The sequence below is a fragment of the Chaetodon trifascialis genome, chromosome 8 (assembly GCF_039877785.1).
Source record: "Chaetodon trifascialis isolate fChaTrf1 chromosome 8, fChaTrf1.hap1, whole genome shotgun sequence".
In the NCBI taxonomy this organism is placed as follows: Eukaryota; Metazoa; Chordata; class Actinopteri; order Chaetodontiformes; family Chaetodontidae; genus Chaetodon; species Chaetodon trifascialis.
Window position 1 is genome coordinate 20,619,882 of NC_092063.1, and position 24,922 is coordinate 20,644,803.

The 24,922-nt window shown below is 41.5% G+C and overlaps 1 protein-coding gene across 2 annotated transcripts in view; it reads left to right on the plus strand.

The window, feature by feature from the left end:
* The window catches only part of cfap74 (cilia and flagella associated protein 74), a 53,470-nt gene that overhangs the window by 27,552 nt on the left and 996 nt on the right, over nt 1–24,922 (plus strand). The window contains exons 21-38 of one of the 2 annotated variants that reach the window (XM_070968228.1): nt 1,672–1,800; nt 5,085–5,126; nt 8,246–8,333; nt 12,178–12,351; nt 14,147–14,280; nt 14,472–14,748; nt 15,555–15,689; nt 15,878–16,011; nt 16,877–17,011; nt 19,022–19,131; nt 19,231–19,286; nt 20,289–20,408; nt 20,678–20,833; nt 21,025–21,163; nt 22,274–22,428; nt 22,633–22,765; nt 24,270–24,403; nt 24,571–24,705. In XM_070968228.1, the coding sequence (XP_070824329.1) occupies nt 1,672–1,800; nt 5,085–5,126; nt 8,246–8,333; nt 12,178–12,351; nt 14,147–14,280; nt 14,472–14,748; nt 15,555–15,689; nt 15,878–16,011; nt 16,877–17,011; nt 19,022–19,131; nt 19,231–19,286; nt 20,289–20,408; nt 20,678–20,833; nt 21,025–21,163; nt 22,274–22,428; nt 22,633–22,765; nt 24,270–24,403; nt 24,571–24,705 (2,386 nt within the window). The remainder of the gene's footprint in view (nt 1–1,671; nt 1,801–5,084; nt 5,127–8,245; nt 8,334–12,177; nt 12,352–14,146; nt 14,281–14,471; nt 14,749–15,554; nt 15,690–15,877; nt 16,012–16,876; nt 17,012–19,021; nt 19,132–19,230; nt 19,287–20,288; nt 20,409–20,677; nt 20,834–21,024; nt 21,164–22,273; nt 22,429–22,632; nt 22,766–24,269; nt 24,404–24,570; nt 24,706–24,922) is intronic. The other variant, XM_070968229.1, reaches the window with a different exon arrangement.

Sequence of the window (24,922 nt, forward strand, 5' to 3'; positions counted from 1 at the left end):
TGGTTATAGTAATAAACGTGTGGTTAAGGTTATGGAACAATCGTGGCCATGATTAAATAAACCATAAAATATCTTTTAAGTGTTGATAAAGTGAAGATTGCACAATCAGCATCACAATGTTCTTTACCCTACAAAAGCAAATCATGTGATTTGCTGTAAACTCACCTTTAAATCATCGGACACTGCCTCCTAAGTAAACTGGTCACAGAAAGCCAGTCAAAAAGACGGGATCAGCTAAATGCCCCTGTTAATTAAAATGCCTAATTACCCTAAATGATTATGTATCCATGAATATTCCTCTGAGAGTGATTTGAAGGTTATCATTTGGCCGGAATGAAGATAGTGACTTAATATCCCCCAAGTGTCCCTGAGAGAGTCCTTGCCTCGGGGAACCAACCATCTGGTTGACCTCGCTGTTCAAAGTGGGTCACTTCATTTGAGAGGGGAATGGAAAAATGAAGGGTCCTATTTGGCCACGGCTAACTCATCACCCATCTTTTTTTTTATCTTCGAGGATGAAAGCAGACATAACAAAATATTATCACTGTATACGCATCTCACGCCCAGCAAACAGAGGGCTTTTTTCAGCATGTTTCTACTGTCATTGTTTCATAAAGGTGTGTGAGTGTGGGCTGTGGTTGGATGTGTTGGAGAATTCCCAAGGTGAAGAGCCATTTATATCACAAGCCTCAGCTCTAACTGAGACCTGTAGCCACAGGCACAACCATCTGTTGGGGCTCCTGGAAATTGGGTCACCTAAAAAATGTGGACTTGGGGTACATCACCCCACACAAGGCAATTTCTGTAGACATCAATCAAACGAAAGTCTTTCCTCTGTCCCTGCCCTCTGATCCACTGGGCATAACACCTGGAATATATATTTTTGTTGTTGCCATCATATGAAATTAATATGTTTACCTAATTTCTACCATGCTGCACTTTTTCCATGTGCAGATATAAGAGGAATAAATTATTCATAAAATGATGCTGGAGTTTTGCAGAATTATCCGATATAAGTAGCAATAGTGGGCGGCACGGTGGTGCAGCAGGTAGTGTGCGTGCCTCACAGCAAGAAGGTTGTCGGTTTGATCCCCGGGCGGGGCCTTTCTGTGTGAAGTTTGCATGTTCTTCCCGTGCATGTGTGGGTTCTCTCCGGGTACTCTGGCTTCCTCCCACAGACCAAAAACATGCTCATTAGGTTAATTGGTGACTCTAAAATTGCCCATAGGCCCCTGTGTTGCCCTGCGATCGACTGGCGACCGGTCCAGGGTGTACCCCGCCTCTCGCCCATTGACAGCTGGGATAGGCTCCAGCCCCCCCTGCAACCCCAAAAGGGATAGGCAGTATAGAAAATGGATGGATGGATGAAGTAGCAATAGGATTAATCAAAGGGTGTGTGTTGTTTTCATCTAACTGCAGAAAGCTCTTGATTATTAACGTCACTGTTTTAAGTGATCATGCACACATCATTTTAATTCTATTTAAAAGAAACAGAAATTTGGTCATTCACTCCAGACCATGTGGAAATACACCTACAGTAGTTCTCTTGTGCAATTATTGCCTGTATTATTGATTGTGTGCTACTGCCTGTGCATTATTTTTTAAAAACAGTATAGAATGCACTCGGTGTGTCAGTATTATGCTAATGACACCATATGTTTTGTATGTCAGGGCCAGCACAGCCTTGAAGCTGACCTTTGAGGTGTGCCCAGAAATGAGGAAACACATGGAGATCCTACCAAAGACGGGCTTCATCCAGGCTCAATCAAGCTTTAGTGCCCAACTCAAGTTCCTGCCGAGGTAAGGAAGGACACACAGAGGATGCAATGATAATGGAATCACTGGAGCATTCATAATCTTATTTTAGACTGTAAGCTTGTTAAGATTCTATCAACCTTCTATGAAAGTGCAAACTGCTTCACTCCAAAGAAGACTTGTCATATGTACTGAGCTGGGCTTGTAGCTGTGTCCCATCCCGGCCTCTGCTTCTTCAACAAGGTAGAAACCTAGACTTCTGCTGAACAAAAGCTACTATAGTTTTTATACACTGCACACTGTAAAATCTCATTTAAAACCTCTTGGAAGTACATGAAGGTGGTACTAGTACACAGTAAGCTAGTCTACCACAACATAAGCTTTAAAGGACATGACAGCAGAAGGTGGGTAGCCACATCAGCTAAAGAGGTAACTTGCTAGCTAGCCACAAAATGCATAAAACTGCACCCGGCTCTCACTAAATATCCAATTCTTGATTAAAGGCCAGTATCAGCCATATAGATCTGTTTTAAAATATGTACAAATCTAGATTGCTTCTCTTTTTGTTTAGAAGCAAGCTGTGGAGACTTACAGAGGTACAAATGGCAACAATCTATAGCCAGTCAACACCCAGCGGGTATGAATGAGATGCTTCCACATACCTGCACTCTGAGCGCAATGATAATGGTTTGTAATGACTTTGAAGGGTGCGCTAATTCTCTCCACAACAATACAGGCTCTATATTTAGATGGAGAAGCAGGAGTTGAACTGCAGTTTGAATGCCAGGAGAGCGGACAGGGGACCCCCAGGGCAAATATGAGAGGCGTGCAGTATGCAAAAACTCAGCGTGGGCACTAGTATTCTTCTGCCCACCCTCCTGTATTCCCTTCACAGTCCAACAGCTTTGGATATTGATGGCTGAGGGGATATTGATGGAAAAAAAATTACAGGAGGACATTTTCTTCACACATGACAAAAGTTTGGGGCATGCATCGGTCATCGCTCAGCCGTGGGGCAGGAGAGGAAAGTGGGAAAATGTTAGTAATCTGCCTGAGTGAATCAGCAGAGGTTTTAATGCGAGGATTAGAGTACAGCATTAATCGTGCTGCTGCTGAGATGGTGCAGCATTCACAAGCACTAACACAGCTACAGCCGCCACCCCCTCCCTACTCCCTCTGTATCACACTTTTTCTCTCGGTCTCTCTCTTTCGCTTCTGTGCTGTCTTCTCCCACTCTCTCACACATACTTCTATTTTTCTTGGCCTCTCACCTCTGTGCTTAACTATACTTCTCTCTCTTTGGTTCTCTCAATCTCTGCAGTCCTCCATCTCTGTGCTCCTTCACTTCCCCTCTAACTCTACATCTATTCTGCCTCTCTCTGTTAGTCTCAAACTCTTCTCATCCCTCTATGCATCCACCATCCACCACTGCTTCTATGATGGCACTGATTCTGCTTACATAACCTTAGACACCAGACCAACCTCCCTGTGCACTCATTGACAACACTGTTGTTCTTAAAGGATGATTCCAGTTTATTACAACTTGGATCTTATTTTGTAGTTTTGATTGTAGGTGATGACGACATTGCTAAAAAAATAAATCCGACAATAGCCCGATGAGCTGAATTTCCATTCCATTTCACTTAATTTTGTCTGACATTGTGTTTGTATTAGCTGATTTTAGTTTGGGAGGGGTTGTATCTGTCTAACCCACTTTAGCAGTTGCTTAAAGCAGTTACTTTGGTGTTTTCTACAACCCAGATTCCAGTAAAGTTGAGACGATGTGTAAAACAAAAGTAAAACAGAATGTGATATACTCGACTGAAAACAGTACAACGACAATATATTCATGTTTGACCTCATCAACTTCACTGATTTTTGGAAATGTCTGCTTATTTTGAATTTGATGCAGCAACATGTTTCAAACAAGTCGGGACAGGAGCAACTAAAGACTGGGAAAGATGTGGAATGCTCCAAAAACACCTGTATGGAACATTCCACAGGTAAACAGGTGATAGTATCATGGCTGGCTGTGAAAGGGGCATCCTGGAAAGGTTCAGTCGTTCACAAGCAAAGGTGGAGAGACTTTGTGAACACATGACTGTTTGCCACAAATAATTTTTTTGCAAATCTCCACCTCAGGTAGGGTTTCTGAAGTAATGACTCAATATCCCTTTGAACATCTTCACCACCCTCTTGGTGTAAGAGGCCATACAGACCATGATGTTTCTTAACAAACGTAATCCACCTTCTAATTTTTGATCTCGTGCTATTGCAGAGTTTTAGTCTCATTTACTAAACGTGCAAATGAAATCATTTATGATGATGACTGATGATTCGTCTTGTGGCATTATCAACCTAACAACAATGTATCTTACCCATGGTTCTTGCCCCATTGAATGTGTTACCACTCATTAGAGTTATCTGTTTTTCTGTTAGATTAATTAATTCCTGATTATCTTTGACAAACCCAAACAAGCATCTATCGTGACAGAATGTTCGGAATCCTGAAATATTCTTCTAAACATTTTGGAGAAAAAATATTCCAGCAGCTGCACAGTAAACATAATTAATAAGTAATTGATGTAGACAAATATAACAGAGGATAAAACTTTAGAATTTTGGTGTACATCCTATAAATTATGCAAAGAAATACTAGCCATTTCAGTCGACCATCTTTGTTTGGATTAGGGAATGGAGTTGCAAGTTGGGAAATGGCTTAAGAAAGGCTTTTATTGTGCAAGGGATGGAATATTTAATCATCCAGATGGTTAGAAGAGCCTTTGGGGATTCTGGAAACAGCAGAAAGTGTTGGCGAACAACCGTCTGGGTTCTAATAAGGGATTTATTTTTCAGAAAAATGAATGCTTTGGTCGAATGTAATGATAATAAGGAGAGGCACAGTCAAGGGCCAGGTGAGTTCAGTGTTATCATTACCAACAAAAATAATGGCCAAATTTTCAGATATAATACTGGAATCATCCTTTAAGATGCCCCAAGGCCCCAAACAGAGTCCTCCACCCGCACAGGAAATCATACAGGGACTGGAAAATAAATATTTTTCTGGCATGTCAGCTCGATGTATGTCTCATCTCTGTCGTGCTTGATCTTGCCTTCAGATCTTGCTTTTTGGTAGGTTTGCTTTTGTTTTCTGCAGTGCTGGTGTGTCATTTAAAACGGCACTGCCAAGTCTTCCAAGGCAGAGCCTGTGATTGGATTTCCAAATCCTCATTAGCAGCACTGCTTTCAGTCACTGTCTCATCCACACACACTCATACAATGTTAAATCTGGATACTGAAATGACTCATAGTTTTCCTTCTTTACACAGGTGTTTGCTTCTTGCCTCCCCTCCCCAGGCTTTTGGGAGAGGGTGAGCACATTCTTGCTTCCTGCTCTGAAGGATTGTGTTCAACCTGCCCACATCCTTCGCCATCTTTCCTTGGCTTCATCCTTCTCTGCTCGTCTTCCTCCATGTTTATTTGTCACCATCCAACCCACATGTTTCTCTCACATATCCGGAGCATTGTTCCATACACTACATATTCATACAAAATCAAGGCCAGTGGTACATGCGTTTTTGATCCTGTTCAGCAAAGAGGAATCCTGCTCATTTGTGTCAAATGGACACTGACAGCCTCATGATCAAAGGAAACTGCCATTTCCATCCATCCATCCATTATCTATACCGCCTATCCCTTTCGGGGTTGCGGGGGGCTGGAGCCTATCCCAGCTACAATGGGCGAGAGGCAGGGTACACCCTGAACCGGTCGCCAGCCGATTGCAGACTGCCATTTCACTAAACTTCTTTTATTTGGCCTGATGGTGCTTGCTTGGAGGAGTTAATATTTTTCACCATAATCAAAGAAATATGTCAATTTATTGCATTTATAGCATTGTTATTTGTGTAGGTCAAATTACAACAGTTGTGTTGGGCTCATTCGTACTTGTTACCCTTGCTGTGACCTTTTTTTGTTTCCCTTGTTCATGGCTGCAGCTGCATATCTAGGTTCTGTATGTAGAAAGATCACGCCCCCATTCATAATCCCACCTATGGATTGGTCCATTGTTTCTCCAAAGGGGGAAACAGCAGTCAAACGAGACTCATTTAAACCACTGCAAATCAGAGGTGTTTTACATCACCACGTTTATGGTTTAGGTTCAAACTTTAACTGACATGATAGTGGACTGAAATGAGGCGTCAAAAGTAGCATACGAGCTACATTACATAGCCATGTGACCTGGCTTACTTTGATCTGAAATTTTGCCTTTAGAACTGATGTAATTCTACCCAGAGAGGGGAGATAGATGTGTTTTAGTTCATGTTCCAGGGTCAAGTAAAACATTATGCATGTAGCAAATGTCAATCTAACACATTTTGAAAAGACCGACAGAAAATTTAAACCTGGTAACAAGATCATTAGAATGTGATGGCTGGAATGACCGGTTTTGAACGTAATCTCTGAAGAGCTAGGCAATGTGTCCCGCCCCAGCAGTTCCGGCTGATAAAAGGGAGATTACAAGGATGATTTACTACAGATTACATCAAACAGCTCCACCAGGACTTTCACTGCTAGTTCACCGCCCACACCAGTATCAGTAACTTTAATGATGCCATGAGTTGCAAGGAAACAAACAAACAAAAGCACCTGTTTGGTCAAGATGATTTTTAAGATTTCTTTCACGGTCATTTACCATATTTTTTTGGCCATCCATTTCCTCATCGTGAGAAATCCCTAAGCCTCTTAATCCTTTTTGTAATCCTTTTCATAATCACGTTTTTAAATGGTGAAATGAAATCCAAGCAGGAGTCCAGATTGAAGAGGAATATATATATATATTTCAAATGTGTCATATCTGCTTCCATCATGTAAAGAAGCACTTCCCGTAGCCCCTTTCTTAAAATCATAGGCTCTTAAAGTTTTCTGATTTACATGTCTTTTTAGTTTCAGCTGTGCTCTCGTGGCTTATATTTGATCCTCGTGATGATCACTTCTTTGACTTTCCAGGTTTTTTAGGTTTGGTCATGTTGATAAAGTACTGATGTGATTTCAGTACTTCTAGATTAGACCCTTTGGAGCTATGTACTGTGGCTCTCTCAGTAGTACCACAAAGTCAGAGCAACTATTTCAGTTTTACTGTGTCCTCTACTAATCTCAGAAGTATCATTAAAGACTATGGAGGAGAATTACTTTTGGATGAGGCTGTGGATAATCTGGCTGCAGAGAAGAAAAGCACACAAGTAAATCTGTGCAGGACACTGACAAATCTGAAACCCCATCCATTCGCAAAATTCTCCCGAGCATATGGACCTGGCGATGTCCCACCATGCTTTTCCACTCTGCCCTGCCAAGCTAATTCAAGAGTGTCTCTCCAGCAGCGATTCTATTTGCAGGCAGAACAAGAATGCTTCCTTAAATACACCCTCTGCGCTCATTGGTCAAGCTATGGAGGAAAGAAAATGGCTTTTTTTTTTTTTCATTACGCCCCTTTGTAAATGCAGAGATTTCATTTTGATGTGTGAGGAAGTGACCTTTTTAGCTTTGAGTCATGAAGAGTGTTGCAGTATAACAGTATGTTTACAGCAGTTGCGTGCAGCAGCGAGGCCTGGGAAATATGACACACAAACCTGTCCTCGAACCTGAAGCTGACAGATCTGTTGAAGGCGAAGCTTGGTTTTAGCACTTTGAAAAAAAAAAAAGAAACACGCTGACATCTGGAGAGCCGTAAAATCACTGACATTTACAGCATTAGCTCTCAAGCCTTCAACCAGCATTAAGAGCATAAAGAGGGAAATACAGAGGAGACAGTTGATAGGGGAGAAACAGAGGAGGGAAAAGCAAAGAATGAAGGGAAAAAATGTTGGGAGAAGGAGAGTGAAAGTGAGAGGTGGGGGCTGGATCTGAGCCACAAACTGCATTTGACATGTGACCACTGTTGACATGATAATGAACTTCACACATATACATACGTGTGTGTGTGTGTGTGTGTGTGTGTGTGTGTGTGTGTGTGTGTGTGTGTATGTATATATATATATATATATATATATATATATATATATATATTGAAGGGCTGGAGTTTTACATAAGCCTGTGCATGACTACTGGGCCTCTTTGAATCATACTTACGTCTCCCATCACCATGGCTACAACCTACAGTAGTGTGGAGGCGCGCTCTACATCTCTCTCCTGCTTTCCCTGGCGAGCCGATCCCACAGTCGTGGGTTAAAGCAAAGTAATGGGTCTTCAGGGTCTGAATCTTTATCTTTCTTTGAAAAGTTCAGCCGTGGCCCGTGGCTTTTGACTGTTGGCATTAGATGTGCCGGAAAAAAAAATTTGCAACCTTTAAAATTACTGTTGTAAATATATGTTTATTATCAACCCCTAGTTGGTGCTCTTCTCTGTTCATCAGCATGGTGTGAAAATGAAACCTTTTCATGCCACATAACAGTGTGTGTCCTCACACTGTTCCTGCTTTTTTGCTCTCTCATAGATGCTCCTTATCCAAAGATGCCCAGAAGTTTTTTGACAGAGATACAGGAGTCCTGGAAGTTCCAATGACAGTGCAAGTCGCAGGCCAGGTTTGCATAATATTATACACTGCATACATCCAGTCTATTTTACAGTAAACCTCCCTGGAATCCTGAAAAAGTATACTTATTGTGCAATTCAGGGCCTGTGTCCTACTTTGTCCCCAACAGAAGCAGAGCTGCTGAAGGTTGTAACCTATTTTGCTGATAACAAGCTAAAATTATCTCCCACCCCCAAGGCCCAGTTACTCCATGGGCGCTAATAAGCCAAGCATAAAGGTTATCCCCTATTGTTTAAGTGAAAATTTCTCCAGAAGCTCAAAATGGGAAGACAGAAATGTCTGTGTCCTCTTCTTGTTCCACAGAGTACAATTTATGTGCTAAAATACACCTTATTCATGGGTTTATTTATTGGTTGTATTTTTTTTATTACATTTCATGCCTTTCAACATGAGGTTATGCTCACAATCGCAGAGTGAATAAAGAAAACAGTTTCACTGTGCTCTGATATATGACATAATATGGCCTTGAAATTCTCCAGGTTTGATCATTAGTACAAAAGATGAGCAACTGTGTTCTGGAATATCTGGTTCTTTGATAAGTTACTGAAACTACAAGCCTTTGACAGTTCCCATGGTGCATTTTGTTAAGGAGCAATTCTGTTACCTGCACTGCTAATTGCCAGTGGAAGCTGACAATGACACTTCAGAAAACTGACTAAATGACTAACATTCAAAACTAACTGCAGAATGTGAAGTTTACAGTTCTGACATTACGACACGTATGTACTGCGTTGCAGAGGTATCTACTGAGTTCTGGCCTGTCCTGTCTCATCGCTCACCATTTTGTACCGTAAGAGGCAAGAGTCCGCATAGCTCAGCACAGTCCAGCCATGTTCACTGGAAGGCTGCTGAGCCTGGTTCTGCTGCCCATGGTGTAAACACCAACAATCGCCCGGTGTTCTGAGCTCTCAGTTGGCACAGACTCCAGTCAGGACCACTAGCTGCATGGCTAACTGAGCTAATGAGCTAACGAGCTAACGGCAGCTTGTAGCCATACATACAGCCACAGAGTATCGTGAGCAGCAGTTAGCAGTTACTCTGGTGGGATATATAAGTTGCGGTTTGTAAACACATCATTCAAATTTGGCACCTCTTCCCTGGCTCAACAGCTCCCCTCAGTGCTTACAGTCTGGCACCTGGTTGCTTTGTTTTTATACAGTCCACCTCTTGCACCCTGCATGCTCTTATTGGCTGGAGGATACACACCCACTGCCCAAGTAGTAGACACCCAGAAACATCCCAAACACAGAAAAATAAGAAAATACAGGCAGAGGGCAGGGTCACTGCACATATATACACCACCACTCACTTCAATGGGTCATGAGTGAGGGTTGAGAGGGATTCATTTTTTATGAGCGTAAACGTTGTTTTCTGGAAAATCCTTCACACTCTGCCTTTAAATTAATTCACTTTTAGATTTTGAGTCAGTTCAGGGCAAATTTCACAACTATGGCACAGTGTTTTACTCCAAAAGTTGAAGCTCATAGGTATTGTATTATTTCAAGCCATTCGCCGTGGCATTCATTTTCAGGTGGATGATGGAATATTTCTGTTGTGGCCATCAATTTTAATCACTTCAGCTTTGTTTCCAAGAAGCAAGTTTTGTCAGAATGGTGTGGTGGATGGTTCTCAATTCTACCCATGAGCTTCTGAGATATCCTGTATATAAAGGAGAAGCCCGTCAGAGTAGCATGCCAGAGCTATAACAAATTCAGAACGCTTCACTGTTGCATTTGGGAACACTTTGCAAAACACTGAAATTGACCCAGAATCTGAAAGGGAGCTGATTTAAGCTGCATCTTGTGTAATCAATTTTCTAACAAGCTTACACTTTTTAGCCGCTGTTAGTAGCACACATAACAGAATGTTACTTTTTTTTTGTTACCTTCAAACATGGCCTTTTCTGTGGCTAAATAATATTTGATCAAAGCTTTCCATGTCTGCTAAGTTTGGGCTTCTATTGATGTATGTTTTTTCTTCAGTGTTTTTAAATGAGTTTTCTTAAAAGCAAATGAGGAAAACATAATCTGCCATCAAAAAGAATATTTTATATTTTCAGCACTCTGAACACAGCTCGGGTGAGATATGAATTATAGATGTTCATTCTGGAATCAAATGTATGGACTTAGACAAAAAAAGCCTTCATGGCCAATATTATCTTGATACAATATTACCTGCCCCTTCTGGTTCCCAATGTAATGATATTACAGTATAACTTTATCATATGGTTTCTTTTACCACTCTTCTCAAGAGATAAAAATCTAAATTTCCTCTTCTCATGGTCCAACTTTCATTTTGAAATATGTAAACAATCATTTCAGACGCCCTTGAAGTGGAAAAGAAAGTGCTTACAGCAACTAAATTCCTTCAATTCGTCAGCAGCAGCCTTTATTAAAAAACACAGAGCAGCTGCTCAGACATTCGTGTTGCATTGGTGCCAGTCCTCTTTCTCAGTAAATCTAAATCTAGCTGGTCTTCTTGCCAAATTGTCACCTTCCCCTCCCATCCCATCCAGCCCCATTTCCCTGTCTCTACCAGGACAAGGAGGGGGGAGCAGAGCACTGACGAGCAGCCAAAGACTGGGCCAGGATGCTCCTGTGGAGCACCAAAGCTGTTGCCCCCAGCCCCAGGCTTTGAGCTCCTGGCATTAAACCACACATGCACATGCGTGCACGCACACACACATACACACAGACACACACACACTCTGTTGTATGGTCACCAGACGTCACAACAGCCAGGAACGCAATCGTGCAGAGACCAATAAACAAGGTCATCTGCTGAGCGCTGACATGAGTCAAGAAGACATGATCTTAGAGAAAAAAGCACCACTCACAAGATTACAAGATTACAGGATTACTTTGCTTTCAAATCTAGCACAATGCAGACATAATGGACCTAAAGCAGTGTTAAAGGATAAGACTCATGATAATCTTTACTACTACACTTTTTATTATTGCCAATAAATCCCATAAAAAATCCACAAGTATTGTCTATGTATCCAACCATTGATGGATCTCATTCCTCTGTGACACAGGCCTCTTAAAACTATAAGAAACACAACAATTAGCCACACTGCTGCACTGGCTGACATGCTCATTCATTACCATTAACACAGCCACACAGTCAATCTCACATACGCCGTCTGCTGTAGTAAATAACATATTATTGCTTTTAGGCATTTCAAGGGACTTTTGACGAAAAGAAAACCAATAACACCAGCCTTGCATGATTCGCAGAAACCAAAACCATAATAATTGAGGGGGAGTGACAGTGTCACTGATAAACAGCTTCCTGGGTTGGTGCTGAGATTTCAATTTCTAAAACTCACGTTGAGCCCCCCACACACTCACACGCACATTTCTTGCATCGCAGTGATGAACGATGACTATATGCATAAAAGCATTGCTCCATTTCAGCTCGGAGGACTAAAATGGCCTTGCTTTAAACATTAATTCAATTGATTAGCTACTTCAAGTGCACATATTCATATTTGTGAAATCACAGACTTAAGAGGGCTTATTTTTTAAATAAAAGAAACATCAATCTGTGCTAGTCCCAGATTAGATTTAAAGAGATTTAAATAGCGAGACCAGTGCATAGCACTGGAAACATTTGTATTAAATAAATCAAACCATCCTGATGCTTTACAGACATGGAAACATTGTTATGATATTATGATGGAAAAGGAAATCTAGGTCAGATGCAATGTTGTGACATTGAAAGGCAGCAAACGTGTATCAAGGAAACTGATTTTTCTTTATTGATGTTAATGAAAACCTTCCAGTCAAAGGAAAAAGGTCTGTAAAGAGGCTCCATGTTTGTGTGTTCAGGTGAAGCCTGTCCATTTCACAGTCCAAGCAGTGGTGACCTCCTCAGACCTGCAGTTTGACCGGACCAAGGTGGACTTTGGCCACTGTTCCATTTACCAATCGGTGAGAAGCAGCGTTCGCCTTACCAACCTGTCCCTGCTGCCTCAGGACTTTGGCTTCTTGGGCGTTCCAGAGGTACTGCACGAGGAACAAGTGCTTCTCTCATTTTAGACTGTAGTGCTGTGAATCACCTGTATTAAATGCTGCTGTATCTGTAAAGTACAGTTGCCTTGATCCCAATCCAAGCAGAAACTAACCCAGATACTATTAGTCATTGAAAGTGGTTTTGTCAGTGCTGCATTTCTGGATGATGTCATGCGTGTAGGAGCCTCATATTTAGTCATTAAGATGCTACTTTCACTGTTGGAAACTCAGCTTCATCCTTCCAGTGACAGGATTCCCATTTTTGAGATTTGCTCTTTTTTTTCAACCCTTGAAGTTGTCGTCTTTAAGATTTCAGTCCTGGTTGATTTGGTACCTGTGGTTACCGTGGTAACAGCAGAACAACTGGTGTATCTGTCTACAGAGCAGACATTTAAGTCATTCAGTAATAATTGGTGGTGTGCACAGCCAAAGTGTTTCCACACAACAGCAGGGCACAGGAAAGGTGCTCACCTTACTGAGAAGGTGAAGATGTGTAGCCTCTCACGTGCAGCTCTTCATCTTCAGCTCACTGTGGCTGTTGCTCCTGTCTGTGAACGGTTAGTACTAAATGTGATGATAAATACACTGCGTTTCCTGTGGCAGCTTCTCAATAAAAACCACCCTGTGTTTCGCCAGTTGAATGTTTTTAATGTGAAGCTGTTATCAATGAGATGAAATTATGCTGGATTACATCCATACGTTGATTCCTATGAATCCCCCTCATGTTTGAGAAGGCAATCTGAATCACACATGGGAATGACGGACTCTGCCACTACTAGTAAAAACAGTAATCCTTATGCAGCCCACCCATTTTTGGGTTTGTGCCATTGCCAGTTATGTCCTCCGGTTGACATCGCTGGCTATGTTAAATACAAGTCTCATTCCTGATTGGCTCGCACAGCGTTCTATACATTTCACAAGTAGGGAACACATCCACATTTCACCATATCACCTGACACCATCACATCCGCCACAGATCAGATTAAAAACACTATTTTAATTTTAAAAACACAATTGCAGTCTGCTTTAACTAACAACTAGCTTACTGTGTGTCGCAGGTGCTGTTTCTATAGTGACAATTTTCAGGAGCGCTGATGCTAACCTGTTATCATGATGTTGCAGGTTATTGAGTTAGGAACATTATTTGTATCCATTAAAAATTATCACGAAACAAGATGATTTTTAACTTTGTTGGTCTGGAATCTGATTCATCAACAAGAATTAAAACACACCCTTTCACCCAGTATAATATATGTTTTATTGATAATATAACTTGGAATAATTAGCTTGTTCATTGTTGACCTTTGCAATCAGATGAATATTGTATTAGCTTAGCTTATTAACTTACATTACGATATATTGTTATAAGCACATAATAAAACACCAGTACCAACACATTCTGACCAGTCACCATGACTAACAGTAAGATGAGAAGCTGATCCTGGTGCTGTGTGGGCAAAGAACTGATCGATTAGCACTGCTATGCAAATAGGTGTTTGACTGTTTTTCTTCCATCTTTACTAGTCCTTCATGCTGCGCGTTATATGATAAAACTGGTGAGAGGCTTTGTAAAATGTAGGCACAAGCAACAGAAGAAAACTGACACATTCCCACTTGAAGTCAATACAAAGATAATTACTGAATAAATACATTGAAAGGATATTGCAGAAATGTTGATCATAAATAGGGTCAAAATTGGGGTTTGATTTCATGAAAAACTGAAGGATTACAACTGTAAATTGAAAATTCAAGCAATTTATGTTGTTTGTATTCTGTCACACTACAGTTTATTGAGGTCCAGCCTAATGACGGTTTTGGCACTCTGCTTCCACAAGAGACCCTGGAGATTGATCTGATTTTCAGTGCCGACAAAGCCAAAGAGTACAGTTTCCAACTCAGCTGCAGATCTGGAATTAACAGGTTAACTTTTAGTCTTACACTGTGTGTAAATGGGATGAGGAGTTGTTGATCTATACGACCAATATATCCCAGATTTTAACCACAGGATTTCGTTTGATCAGTGTCATCATGTCCAATATGATAGATACAATTTATTAAATCCCATATGTATTAATATATAACTAAACAATGTCTTTTTCCTTTGTCATCAGAGATTTCCATCTTTCGTGCCGAGCAGTGGGTGTCCACCCTCCACTGGAACTCTCCCATTCTCTGGTACAGTTTGGGGCCACCGCACTTGGTGACCGCTCCACAGCAATACTTTACCTGATCAACCATCAGGCCAACCATAACCAGTCCAAACAGGCAATCCCTCCAGTGGTCAAGGACACCATGGCTCCTGTAGCACCCAGGCTGTTCTCCTTCAGCCTACCCAAGGATTCAGACGTCAGCATCACTCCCTCCGCAGGTGGCCTGCTGCCCGGAGAGGTGGAGTAGCACACCTCTCGTTGTTTACACTGATATCAAAGGGGCACTCCTCCAGCTTTACTCATAACTTATAACAGAAGCATGACCTTTAATTTTACTATGTGAGGAAACCAAACCTGGTGCTAAGTACATTTTTACTTATTATGACAATGTGCAACAAAGACACAACGGATGTCAGAGGATCATTTTCCAGCCTCTGTTAAAATCAGTGCAGTTGTAGAGAATTACAGTGAGTTAAACAGCCATAATAGCCGTTGTTGGCCCACAGCAGATGCCTTTATAATGTAATGACACACCCTACTGGACAACTGATGGAAGTACTTTTTATTTTGCAGCATCTGTGCTGCAATATCAACTAGTACAGAGCATAATACAGACTTTAATGTTAGTTCATTGTTATGGGTTGCAACAGTTGAATGTGAAGTTGACAGTGGAGGACTTCCCTGCAGACTCTATTTATAGAAACAATTAATCTGTTGCATTACTTTTTTTCCAGCTGTGTAAGAGAGGCCCAGTGGGAGAAATCCAATAAATAGTTTGCAATTGGAAAACAGAGGGATTATCATCCTCAGTCCACTTGAATGGGTCCACCATAGAGAAAACCCAGAAAAGAGACTGCCCAAAACTAATTTAAAGCTACATTTTGCACTATGAAGTGGAGCTTTAAATTAAAAATATCCAGTGATGAAGACCACTTGAATCTGAATGCCTTTTCTTTCCTGTCAATGTGTTTAATACACAGTAAGAAGCAGTGTTGCTGGATCCTCAAAATCTGAGTAATTCCTGACATCTCTCCTCTGACTTAGAGATGTCTGGTCCAGGTGACATTCAGACCCAGACTACTGGACCAGGAGATCAAAGAAGAGACACAGCGTCTCCTCCATCAAGCCAAGCTGCTCCGTGAGAGGGAGTTGAAGATGAACAGACACAGCGAACAGGAGGTACTACTATACACACACCTACTCCAGTCACCTGCTGGTGTGAGGGTCAGTCTTTGCCAAATGGGTTTTTTATCTGCGCACGTCTTCACCAACTTACCTTTTCACTTTGATAAATGTGCCAGTGTTTATAGAGAAACTAAACTTAGTACGCTCCCATCAATCATGTCTGTGTGTTTGTGCATTATAAGACAAAAAAGGAGGTCCCAGTGGAAACCAGTAAGGGAAAGAAGCCGTCTGTGATTCCAGAAAACAGCAAGGTGTCAGATGGCCCAAAGACAGAACAACTAACTGAATCACCAAATCCTGCTGACATACAGCCAGGGTAGGAAGTTTTCATTTCTACAACCCCGATTCCAAAAGAGTTGGGACGTAGTGTAAAGCAAAAATAAAATCAGAATGTAATCATTTGCAAATGAACTGTGTTTACCAACAGTGTTATAAAGTGTTCCTGAGCCCATGTAGTCACATCCTTCCTACAATCATGTTCACAAAGTGGTGAACCTCGCTCCATCCTTCATTGTGAACAATGAGCCTTTCCAGGATGTCCCTTTCATAACAACAACAACAACAACAACATCTTTCCCAGTCTTTAGTTGCTCCTCTCCCGACTTCTTTGAAATGTGTTGCTGCATCAAATTCAGAATAAGCAGATATTTACAAAAATCAATTAATTTGATGAGGTCAAACATGAATATATTGTTTTTGTGCTGTTTTTAATGAGCACATGTCAGAAAGATTCAGCAAATTATCACATCTGTTTCAATTATGTTTTACACAGTGTCCCAACATTTTTGGAATCAGGGTTGCACAGCGATTTGATTTTTTCCTTTATACCATCAATCTTTGTGCTCACTTTTTATCACAAATTACTTACATGTCACGGCAGAACTGAAATGTCAGTGAAGCAAATATTCACTAAGAAATATTCTATAACCAAATATCAAAGAGTTGTACTGCAAAAAAAGAGCAGCAACACTGAAAAACACACAAAGCTTTTGCTTGTATTTCCCTCCTCTTCCAATGTGTGAGGGATTTCATCAGTATTCCCATTTCTTTTCATTTGCAGTGATCACACCATGCATACAGTAGTATGATCTCAACAGAGCTGGAAAACTTTGATGAAAAGGGTTTCATTGTGCGAGCGTGTGAGGAGAGTTTGTTTGATAGTGCTGGGTGTTTTCTTCAAGGTCACAGCAGTACGAGGAGGCCAGAGCCTCTCTGCTGTACTCCTTCACCCAGCGCTGCAGTGAGTACACCATTCCCTGCTTTGTGTCTGATGGAAACCCTTCAGAGGAAGACCGACAGACGCAGCCAGCATGGAGGTAACAGCTCTGTACAACACACTGCAGGCCCTTTCGTGTCAGACTTTTGTCATGTTGGGTCCTTTTTCTGTGGGTCTTCACTGCACCCAATGTTTGCCATTTGAAGTACTGATATGATTTAAAGATTTCCCTTTTCCACTGCATTTTTCCCCACAGATTGATGCAGAAAATAAGATCTGCATTTGATATAAATGACATATCTCAGCTGCCACGGGGTTGTAAGGCAAACCTGTTGACCTGTCATGCACTCTATGCATTGTGCACCCCGTCACCTCCAAGTAGCCATTATGTGCAAACTTGAGAGCACACATGACAACATTAGATTTCGCCCACAGATCCAGTAGAAACACTACAGCTTGCCCTTGGTTTTTGTGTGCTAATTTGTGATTGGCAGCCAGTAAAAATGTCAAACTCCTTCTAGCGCCCTAGCATTTCAGTTGATACTGTGTTTTAGTGATGCATATTCCAAAATCTGCTGAAAAAATGGAATTCATCTCATTTTCTTCACATGCAGTAAACCTGGATCTTCCAGGGGTCAGCACCTCTGAGGGTCCAGAGTTGCTTGCTTTGCCCAACAAGTCATGCAGTCTGTGAATTCTGGAGCTGGATAGCATTTAGCCGCATCAGCTTTCTTTTTATATCAAATATGTGTCATGTACCATGCTGATTTGTGGAGATGCTCTTGTTTCTTAATTTCTTACTTTATCAAAAACCCAAGATTTCTGCTATGGGAGGAAAAAAAATCAAGGCTGGCCTGCAAGAAACATTATCACTGTAACCCTTTTTGTGTGGAACACAGTCATTTAACTTTCCTTTATACCCAGTAAAGAGAAACAGCTTGGCTCGCAGTGATGAAGAGAACATGAGGAACTCACAGATTACCACAAAAATAGTACTTTAGTCGTCGCTTCTGACAGGTGGTCAGTCTGTCTGCCTGGTATAACCTTGGGAAATTAGATAGAGAAATCACCACTTGACATTGTTGAGAAACCAGTTGGGAAATGTCTTCTTTCTTCTTACTATGATCTCTGCCAATAACAAATGAGGAAATAATCATGTTAAGCTATGGTTCATTTTTACACATCGGCTGTGGAAAGTGTGCAAACTCTCTCTGTGTATGTAGAATGTATGAATGGAAAAATGCATCTAAACTCTCTGGTCACTCCCTCCCATCTCTTAGTTCTACAGTAATGTTTAGGTTTTATCCATCGGCTCTAAATGTTTGAGGAAATGCCCTTTGGGATAAGATAGAAACACCTTTGGTTTAGATCTAAGCAGTTCATATGAAGGATATATCCCGAGGCTATTCAGGTGGATCTTGTGTTGAATGTTGTCCTGTCTCTCTTGTTTGTACAGAGTTGTGGATCAGAGATTCAGATGGAATACAGACTATTTGGTTATCTCTGTGCAGCCCAATTTTCATGTTGTTTTAAAATGCAGACGATTTTTAGATTCACGGTTATTTCACTTATTTGGATGGAACAGGCGTTTGCTCGAGGGGCCCGGCCCTGCTTTAGGCTGCTTCAGGCTACAATTTCTGTGGTGCAAGGATCCACAAAAGTAATCAGTTATGAGAGATTTAAAAGCTTGATGTATAACATTGTGGGGGAATGACAGATGAATAACCAGGAAACCATGTCTGTAAGCATTTGATCATAAGTAGTTGTTTTAAGAACTGAGAATTGATCAGCATGAAAATTACAATTACAGTTCGTCATTTGGCAGACGCTTTTATCCTAAGAGACATATATATGATTTCACACACTGATGGCACCGCATCAGGGGCAGTTTTGGGGTTCAGTATCTTGCCCAAGGATACTTTGGCATGTGGACTACCGAAGCCATGGATGGAACCACCGACCTCCTGATTGGCAGACGACCTCTCTACCTCCTGAGCCATAGCTGCCCCAATTATTATGTGTGTTATTTTCCATCATTCTCATGACTCAAAGTGGGAGTTGTTACACATACTCCTTTTTTCATAGTTTGTCATGTCCAATATCTCCACAGTCCCCTCAATACTCTTGACTTGAAGCTGCTGTGCCCTGCTGTACAGCCCCCTCTAGTGGTAATATCCAGCAGTGGACACAGTATCATAGACTTCCAACAGGTGACAGTGGGTGAGTGATGTTGAAAGTTTATGTTGCTTGAGGGTTCCTCACATACCTTTTTTGTATTCACAGTATTTATAGTTTTGTATTTGTGGCTTCTATTTTCAGGGGAAAGGGTGATCAAGAGGTTTACAGTTCAGAACATTTCCAGGGAATCTTTGGACGTATCCTTTCTCCAGCAAATACTGATCAGCTTGACTGTCAAAACACACAAAAACAAAATGTGGAACTACAGAACAAAGAGTCATGTTTGAAACTGCAAACGGAAATAGATTTTCTGTAGTCACTAAATCACACCTGATAGTATCTGTGTTGTATGCCCACGTCTTAAAATACAAATTTTGAACATATTTTATGAAAAACTTGTGCACATCCTTGAATACAAGTATTAGAAAGACAGATATTTTGTGCTACAGGTCCATTTTACTTTCAGTATCTTTTAACTGAGTATAATTAGTGTGTATTAAAGGGTCAGTTCACCCAGATTACAACCAAACTTTCTTCTCATCTACGCCTGCAAGTATTTAACACCACAGATAGTTTTGGTTTTATTTGCTCAGTTTTTAAAGTATCAGTGTCTGTGATTTCTGCCTCCTTAATATGATTGAGATCAATGGAATTTAGTTTGTGGTGGTCACAGCAACAAAAAGTTAGAAATTCAACAGCAGTATTTCTTTTTGTGCCTTTATGTAAGAGCAGACAGAACAGAGATGACAAGAAATGGGGGGAGAGAGAGATAGGGAGTGACATGCAACAAGGGTCTGCGGTCAGAGTGGAACAGAGGATATGGCGGTTTGTGACCAGCACCTTAAACTCTCGCCACTGGAGCATCCACGCTGCTTTGACATGGACTTCTGTTCACTGAATGGACTGTGGGTGTTACAGAGGAATGAGGACTCGTTCCCTGGAGATAGATGCTGCTTTTGAGAATTTTAAATGAAAAATTTCAGTGTTGCGTTGGCCATGAATGAAATTTTGTTCACCTTCATTGTGCTGGGATGGAGGCGGAAACCTCTTGGACGGGCTGCCCTCGTAGTCGACGCATTAAAGACATTTGCTGTGTAATCGTAACATCCCAGGTTCAAGTCTGTCTGGAGGCCTTTGTCATATGTCATTCCTCATCTCGATTACCCCCTAATTTTACTACTACTTTGACCATTTCCAAGCTGCGGTCATCAGTGCTGGACGTGCATGGTGCTTTTTCTCTTCTCAACGCTCTCAGATGTATACGACCTGGAGAAAAACACACTCTGGTCCTGGCCTTCAGTCCAGGTCTGGAGAAAAAGGTGTGTTAACAGTGTAGAGTTTACCATGGAGCACTCGCTTTTAGCTAGATCTGAATAAACATGAGCATGTCACTCACCAGTGTGTCACACTAATGAATGACCCCTGAGTCTCAGAGTGGAGTTGAATTATCCAAAATGATTGTCATCCCATCCCGTCCTGTCTTCATCAGAATTAGCTATAGTGCCTCTCAAATCGTGTGAAAGATTATTTAAGTAACATTATGAATATTGAATTATACCTTACCCACCCACCCTCTGCTGTTCTCCAGTACCGTGAGACTCTGGAGGTACAAAGCCAGAAGATGAACCTGGAGGTGACTCTGTGTGGAGAGGGTGTGCTTCCTGCTGTCACATCCTCCCACCCTGGAGGCCTCCTTGACTTTGGCTATGTGTTGGAGAAGGAGAGCACCTCACAGGTCCTGAAGGTCAGTCAGCAGTGTGCTGATGGTAAAAGGACAATAAGGAGAAGTACATCAATGCGATCTAAGACATTCCCTGTTTTTCCATATCTACAAATCCAGGACTGAATGTTGATTGTTGATCTGCACTGATTACCTTGATGCTTTTGAAGAGGTTGCAGCCTTGGAGCTGACATTAAGTCCTGTCTTGCCTGCAGCTGCAGAACAGCTCAGCGGTGGCAGTGGGTTTCAGAGTGCAGCTGGCCAGCCTCTCTCCCTCCATGCCCCAGGGTGGAGCTGACAGGGTGGCCCTCCTGCTGGGCAGTGACACACACTCTCAGGCCCAGCCTACTGTGGGTAAGATGTAATTAACACTGCAGTGACTCATCAAGGAACTTGACAACGTCGTTTGCTACAGCTCTAAAAAGATGTACAGCACTGTGTCCTCTCAGCACCAAGCATTTGATTCATCATAACATACAGGTGGATCAGACAAACCTGAGTAAAGTAACATGGGTTTTTTATGGGTATGAAAAGGGCTTGAATGTTATGCTATAGCCTTCATAGTCACCAGTTTTATGAATCCACAACAAGGAGCACTGAAGCTCCTCTGGAGGCTCATGATTTTCCTTTAATTTGTCACAATGCATAACTGCCGTATATATCAGAATATGCACACAAAAAGCTATAAAGATAGTGTAGTATAGTATAAAATACAGTATATAGTATAAAATGCTGCAAACATCCAGACATGTTTAATAAGCTAATCAACATAATACTTTTAAAAACAGCCATCAGTAAATATAATTTATGTTTTGACATGAGGTTCATTCTGTCATGTCTGTTAGTAATCAATAACATACTCAGCCATGCTTTTTGATTTTTTTGAGTACAGTGAAATGGTGAATAAGGTAAAATCCATTGAGCTTCATAGAAGGTCTTAATTTTAGCTGTATCCAATTAAGCAGCAGATAGACATTTACTGCTGTGTTTTCATGGATCAGTGGTACACATCAACAGCCAGCCTTTGTTGCTGCCCAGTGAGACCATGCTGTTACTATTTCAAGCTTTATGAGGGGTGTGGACTGTGCACAAGAGGCTGTGTGTCAGTAGATTCAGTGTACAAACTAAGCTCAAGGGTATTTGTGTAGTACAGTTGCAAATGGATTCGGTTCACAGTGCTTTACAGTGTGGTTAAATCATTTTTAGAAAGTTTTAAAAAAAAAAAGAGGAAGAAGAAATTGACCAAAAAATGCGCTTATAATTGTTAATGTTTTATCTTTTAGTTATCATGGATTAATCTGTTATTGCTAGAGGGAATTTTATACATTTTTCTGTTTTTAGAGTATTTTAGAGTAGACCAATAAATCGGCCAGGTCAATATATCGGCTGATTAACATCAGTATCTGCAAGCTGATATGTAAAAAATAAGAAGTAACACTATGTGGTTTTTTATATATCCTGTAGGAACCCAGAATTACAGTGGACTGAGTGTGTTCAGTGTGGTGCCAGCAGGGGGCAGCATCGCTGCAGGAGAGAGCCAGGACATCACTGTCACCTTTCACCCTGACCACTCATCTGTCAACTATTCTGACAGACTAACCATAGAGCTCATGAATAAGGTCAGCAGAGCACCACACACACAAACACTCAAACCTTGAACACATTTGTTCACTCAACCTGACCTCACGTGGTCCAGGCATAATGTTGTCCTCCCAATGCGCTCTTATTTTCCAAATGTACTGAAGGCACCCTGTTCCCATCCTCTGTTCACGCTGGTTTTTATGATATAACAACCTTAACACTGGGCCATTTCTGTCTCTCAGAGTAAAGTGTGTGTGATGGATCTGAAGGGTGCTGCTTCTTCACATAACATGTATCTGTATGGGGGAGACCTGCTGACAGTGCCCGTTGAATCCCTCCTCCCACCACTGATAACCAATCAACCTCAGCCAATAGGTATGAAAGTCTCCATCTTCATCTGAACACCAGGGTCATACACGTCTGTTATGACGGACGTGATGTTAGTTGAATGGAATACAGTTAGTGTGGAGCAGATCAATACTGGACTGTTTATCTGTGGAAATATTTCATGGAAGGCTGCACGGTGGCGCAGCAGGTAGTGCGCGTGCCTCACAGCAAGAAGGTCGCAGGTTCGGCCTGTTCTTCCCGTGCATGCGTGGGTTCTCTCCGGGTGCTCCGGCTTCCTCCCACAGACCAAAAACATGCTCATTAGGTTGATTGGTGACTCTAAATTGCCCCTAGGTGTAAGTGTAAGTGTGAATGGTGTGTGTATGTGCCCTGCGATCAGCTGGCAATCCCGCCCGTTGACAGCCGAGATAGGCTCCGGCCCCCCCGTGACCCCGAAAGGGATAAGCGGCATAGAAAATGGGATGGGATGGGAATATTTCATGGAAACTGATTCAATTTCAAGCATATTAGCCAAGATACTGAAGGCTCAAACAAGACAGGGAACTCAGGCTGAAAACAAAAAGACTCTGACACTATAAAGATGACAAATAATGCCCAGTCACATTCCACAATTTATGCGAGCAAGGGTATGTGATGTAGTATTTTTTTTTTTTTTTTTTTTTGGATGGTGATTTTTTGATGCAGTATTTTACACTAATTGTAGCATAGCTGACAGCCCATGTGCTTGTCACCTGCATTCTGATCAGACTTCACCACCAAAACCACGTGTGCAATTGGCACACATCCGAGACGAGGTTACTGTTCATTTGACGAAGCTAGCTCCTGTACTATACATCTTGGATATTCAAATGCATGCCACACATTTTGAGACACAGTTTAAGATTTTTGAGTGTATTTTTCCGTTCCTTTTGGGCAGACATTGATTTTCATCAATTTCCATTCTGTACAGAAATCAATTAGTAGACTCTTGAAAGTTGCTTGAGTTGTGTAAGCCATCATACTGAAGATTAGGTCAGCATGGATTCTTGTTAGAGTCATATTATGGTTGTGTGGTGTCCCATTTAAGTCCAATTTAAAGCTTCTGCATTGGCACAGCTAAGTTATATCAGTTCGGGATGTTTGTCCATACATCCATTTGTCCCATGAACACAATATTTACGATATAAAATAACGTTCACTTGGACTCAAGGATGAACTGATTCGATTTTGGTGGTCCATGGTGGTGGTGGTGGTGGTGGACCATAATTAATAAGTAATGCACTAATTATGTCAAGATTTCCCACAAATGTTTCATTGGATAAAATGATGAAGTGATGACATTTTATATCCAAAAAGCCAACATCACTGTGATTTCATCATGCTCTGCAAAAACACTTTTCTGATCATTTTGCAACACCATAACTCTGGAACAGAAGGGCAGATTGTGAGCAGTCTTAACTATGTATATGAGTCTGGTGGGCATTAAAGTCAAGTCATAAGAGAAAGTATGGTAGGATTTGTCATCTCATCTCATCTGGTCCTCTCTGAGTAGAATCAGAGGTGATGGAGAAGCCCACCATCCCTGTGCTGGTGAGCCTGCGGGCCAGCTACAGCAAAGGAACCATCACACCTGCAGTGAGGGAGCTGCAGGTGGGCTGCATCCGCTCCACACTGCCCAGTAAGAAGGTACTGTGATGTCATCAGATCCTGACAGCCCAGATATCCTGAGCAAGAGATTTGCTCCAATATGCAACTGACTGCTGCCACGTTTCGTCATGTACATTGTGATGCATCGTGAGAGAATTATTCACCTGTTTATTTTTTTTGTCTATTTTTTGTCTGTTTTTCTCCAGAGTGGTGAGTTTCTCTGCGATAACTTGGCGTCCCTGCGACAGCAGGGCTTCAGCGTGGAGCCCAGCAAAGGCACTGTGGACCCAGGCCACAAACGCACCATCACTGTCACGTGGACTCCCCCCAGCGAGTACAAGGTGAGGTAGAGATCATTATGGAAAACAACCTTTAGCGTAGAGAGTGTATAAGGAAATGTTTGCATCAATCACAAACATCTTAAAGGTGTGTCTGTGAGGGTTTTGTTGACAAAATCTGTATTTTACAACAAATGAAAATAATGTTGTTTTTCTGTTGACCAGCATCAAAAAACCCTTATAGCAATCCTGATGTAAAATAATAAAGGGGCTTGAAAAT